Here is a 5,000-nt window from a genome sequence, read left to right as displayed (position 1 = left end):
AGCCCTTGTCCCTGAGGTAGGGAAGACGTTAGCGCTATCCCAACTAGCTAGCTATTGCAAGTTTTCATGACGCAAAAATGTAACGTTAACGAGTCGACTTTAAATAGGCAAATACAATGGTAATTACCTATCAATAGTACTTTCTATAAAAACGTAAATGTTAAGTTCTGTCAAATACTACCACATACTTCAGTCACAACATATCAAAACAGCTTGTCCCGCTAGCTTACCTGTGCTGCATCAACACATGGCTCATTAGAATATTCAAATGAGGCACGTGTTGATGCGCATGTCTCGAAGGACGGGGAGTGGGTCGGGTTAGCGTTGTGTTTACTGGAACTTTGACGGGGCGCAAAGGCCACCTTGGCTGTAAATTGAACATTTTTTCACAGGGCATCGGCAAAGTGCCATAATCGATTATGGCACTTTGCCGCATCGATGCTGAATCCTGCATGCCCCGCATTGCGATGCATCGCCGAATCGATTATTGTTGACACCACTACGTTAGCGGCCGATCAATAGCATGCTAACGTTCGCAGCCGATCAATAGCATGCTAACGTTCGCAGCCGATCAATAGCATGCTAACAGTAGTGGCCGATCGATAGCTGCTAACGTGAGTGGTCGGTCGATAGCATGCTAACGTTAGAAATGATCAAAAGCGTGCTAACGTTAGTGGCCGATCAATAGCATGCTAACATAAGCGGCTACGATAGGATGCTAACGTTAGACGCATCACTTTTAAGTGTCCTCTGGAAACACTTGTGTCGTGTTGTGGTCTTTGTTTTCTAAATGTTGCTCTTTTGTTTGTTTCCTCTGTTTGTTTTGTGTTTTGTGTATTTAATGTGTTTTCTGGAGCGCTGTGGCCCCTCAGGGCCACCGTAGGTTCAAGTTTAAACGTCAGAAATTAGTCGTCAGGAACATAACGACAAATCTAGCGTTTAACTTTTGGTTTCATCTCCTCCCAGCGGTTCATGAGGAGCAGCCTGAATATGTTTGATAGATGAAATTGTGCTGAATTTTGGACTGTTTTCTTATTTAAATGTTAACATTCTTTCACTTTGTGTGAACTCAGAGCAGAACTGCTCAGAGTTGAACAAGTCAAACTGCAGCAGACAGAGTTTCGTCTCTGCTGCTGTTTTCTGCCTGGAAACCGTTTTTCTCCCTTTTTTTCCTCGGACCGCCTGTGTGTGTTTTTCTTTTTCCTTTTTTTATTTCACAACCTCACTGAACTTGGAAATGAAAATGAACTCACGTCACCCTGAACCTGCTGCCAGATTCCTCTTTGTCCCACTTTACTCTCTGTTTTACTCTCTCGCTCTCTCAGTTTTCTCTCGCTCTCTCACTCCGAATTTTACTCTCCTCTCTCTCTCTCTCTCTCTCTCTCTCTTTCTCTCTCTCTGTTTTACTCTCTCTCCTCTCTCTCTCTCTCTCTCTCTCTCTCTCTCTCTCTCTCCTCTCTCTCTGTTTTACTCTCTCTCTCCTCTCTCTCTCTCTCTCCCTCCCTCTCTCTCCCTCTCCCTCTCTCTCTCTCTCTCTCTCTCTCTCTCTCTCTCTCTCCTCTCTCACCCTCTCTCCCTCTCTCTCTCTCTCTCTCTCTCTCTCTCTCTCTCCTCTCTCTCTGTTTTACTCTCTCTCTCTCTCTCTCTCTCTCTCTCTCTCCTCTCTCTCTCTGTTTTTACTCTCTCTCTCTCTCTCTCTCTCTCCATCCCAACCCTAACCCTACCTCTCTCTCTCTCTCTCTCTCTCTCTCTCCCCTCTCTCTCTCTCTCTCTCTCTCTCTCTCTCTCTCTCTCTCTCTCTCTCTCTCTCCCCCTCTCTCTCTCTCTCTCTCTCTCTCTCTCTCTCTCTCTCTCCTCTCTCTCTCTCTCTCTCTCTCTCAGTGAGGTGATGTGAGGACTTTTCTCCTCTTAGTCTTTGTCTGTCTGCCTCCATCAGACACGATGGACGTCCCCCCCCCCCCCCCCCGATGAAGATGAAGATGATGAAGATGAAGATGAAGATGAAGATGATGAAGATGATGATGATGGTGGCGGTGGCGTCTCGACCTCCAGCCCCGAGCCGCCGGCCGCAGATTAAAGGGTTAACATGCAGCAACAACAAAGGAGCCGGTGCTGGGCCGGGAGTGCACGAGTGAGGGAGGAGGAGGAGGAGGGGAGGTGGGGGGAGGTGGGGAGGGAGGGTGGGGGGAGGAGGAGGTGGGGGAGGGAGGTGGGGAGGAGGCCCCGCCCTGGAATTCTTTATTGGAGAGGCTGTTTACAACCTCGACGCATAGGAGTCCCCGGGTTCATGGGCCCCGACGGGGAGGGGTGAGGAGGTGGGGAGGAGGAGGAGGTGGGGGAGGAGGAGGAGGAGGAGGTGGGGGAGGGAAAACGGTACAGGAAGGAGACAATAATGAAAGATGTGGAGGCCTCTGAGCTGCAGGATCTCAGCTTGTTCTTTGTCTCTTCTTCACTCTTTATTAACAGTTTGTGAAGAAGCGTTTGGAGCCGTTCTCTCCTGTTTCTGTCTCATCCATCACATACCCGGAAAATCATTTATTTACTCATTTTTGGGGGCATTTAAAGTTTATTTTTATCATATGAAGCAAAAAAAAAAACAACAACATAAAAATAAATGTGTTTCTGAGTAATGTTCTATGAAAATAAACATATTTGTATTAATATCTTCCATTTTGGGCGATAAAGTTTATTTGTATGATATGAGTATAAACAGTGCCCTCTCTGTGTGTTTGGGGCATTTAGAGTTTATTTTTATCATATGAAGCAAAAAAAAACAACATAAAAATAAACGTGTTTGTATTCTATGAAAATAATTATATTTGTATTGTATCTAATATTTTGGGCATTTAATGTTTATTTTAAAAAATGAAATATTAAATTAATATAAAAAAACATTAATATAAATGTGTTGCTAAATTTTTTAAATGAAAACATTTGTATTAATATCTTATTTTTTGGGCATTTTAACTTTATTTTTTAACATATGAAGCAAAAAACAAACAAATATAAATGTACTTCTGAACAATATTCTATGAAAATAGGACACATATAAATATTAATTTATTAAATAAAATATGAGATAAATATAAAGTTAATTCAAAAACCATAAATATAAATGTGTTTCTGAACAATATTCTATGAAGATAAACACATATAAACATAAATGTAATAAATAAAATATTAAATAAATATAAAAAACATAAATATAAAAGTGTTTCTAAACAACTACATTTGTATTAATATTTTATTTTTTAAGGGCATTTAAAGTACATTTTTATCATATGAAACAAAAAAAAAACAAAAAATAAACGTGTTTCTGAACAATATTCTATGGAAATAAACATATTCATTTGATAAATAAAATATTAAATAAATATAAAGTTGACATAAAAAACAAAACTGAACGTGTTTCTGAGCAATGTTCTATGACAATAAACACATACAAACATAAATGTATTCAATAAAATATTAAATATAAAAAAACATAAATATAAATGTGTTTCTAGATACATTTGTATTAATATCTTAATTTTTGGGGCATTTAAAGTTTATTTTTTATCTTATGAACCAAAAAAAACATAAAAATAAATGTCAGAACAATATTCAATGAAAATAAACACATTTGTGTTAATATATAATATTTTGGAAGTTTAAAGTTTTTTTTTTTTTTATCATAAGAACAAAAAAACCCATGAATATAAATGTGTTTCTGAATGTTCTATGAAAATAAACACATATAAATATACATTTAATAAATAAAATATTAAATAAATAAAAAAGTTGATATAAAAATGAATGTGTTTTCTGAAGAATGTTCTATGAAAATAAACATATTTGTAATAATATCTTTGTATTAATAGTTTATTTTTTATGATATGAACCAAAAAGTATCAACATAAATGTGTTTTCTAAATGACATTTTTATAAATATCTTTTATTTTGGGCATTTAAAGTTCATTTTTATTATTATTTATCATATATTTTTCTCATAAGAACCAAAAAAAAGATAAAAATAAACGTGTTTCTGAACAATGTTCTCTGAAAATAAACACATTTGTATGAATATCTAATATTTTTGGCGTTTAAAGTTTATTTGTATGATCTGAGTGTTAATGTGTTTTCTATAAACAGTGTGTATTTCTCTGTATATTCCATATTTTCCTGTTATTTTAGTGATTTTCTGCTCTTTTATTATTTTCTATCTGCAGTCTACATGCCACTGCTGCGCGTCCCCGCTCGTCCCCCCGCTCGTGCCCGCGGCGCCGCGCCCCCGCCTGTCTGCTCCCAACCTTTCCCCCAGTTGGTGCGCGCCCGCCGGGTTCAGCGGGTTTACTGTGGACACCGCTGACTCCGCGGCCCCCGCCCCCCGGCAGCCACGCACCCCGCCTCCCGCCAATCGCGTCGCGGTCACGTACCGAGCACGCACCCGCCTCGCCTCTGATTGGCCGCCCGCCCGCTACACCTTTGGCTCTGATTGGCTGCCGGTTACCACCCGCCAGACTGCTCTCAATTTTGTTTCTGTGTTTTTTTTTGTGTGTGTTTTTTTTGGCTCCACTCAGCTGAACCCAGCCAGTCCTGCTCCGGAGGACGGTTCGATCCCCGCTAACGCCTCACTGCTGCCGCCCGGTTAACTGTCTGATGCTCCGCTCAGAGCCGCGCTGCTGGCCGGTGAGTCCCACTCTCATTATTATTATTATTATTATTGTTATTATTGGTATAAAGTTGTTGTTCCACCTGCTCCGTGTCTCGGTGTTGCGGCTCCGCTGGTCGCCGGTTTATTTGAGGTCAAAGTGAACAAAACTGACGGTTTGTTGACATCTTTAATATAAATAATAAGTCCTTAATATAAATAATAAGTCCTTAATATAGACAATAAGTCCTTAATATAGACAATAAGTCCTTAATGTGAATAATAAGTCCTTAATATAGACAATAAGTCCTTAATGTGAATAATAAGTCCCTTAATATAGACAATAAGTCCTTAATGTGAATAATAAGTC

General features: G+C 39.4%; 1 protein-coding gene across 1 annotated transcript in view; it reads left to right on the top strand.

Annotated features, from left to right (window-relative positions):
• The first annotated feature begins 4,592 nt into the window (after positions 1 to 4,592).
• The window catches only part of klf11a (Kruppel like factor 11a), a 9,904-nt gene continuing 9,496 nt past the window's right edge, over positions 4,593 to 5,000 (top strand). The window contains exon 1 of the mRNA XM_059355734.1: positions 4,593 to 4,668. Within this exon, the coding sequence (XP_059211717.1) occupies positions 4,639 to 4,668 (30 nt within the window). The 5' untranslated portion in view covers positions 4,593 to 4,638. The remainder of the gene's footprint in view (positions 4,669 to 5,000) is intronic.

This window comes from Centropristis striata, chromosome 18, assembly GCF_030273125.1.
Source record: "Centropristis striata isolate RG_2023a ecotype Rhode Island chromosome 18, C.striata_1.0, whole genome shotgun sequence".
Classification (NCBI taxonomy): Eukaryota; Metazoa; Chordata; class Actinopteri; order Perciformes; family Serranidae; genus Centropristis; species Centropristis striata.
The sequence above is the reverse complement of the archived record's forward strand: the minus strand, read 5'-3'. Positions and strand labels throughout refer to the sequence as shown.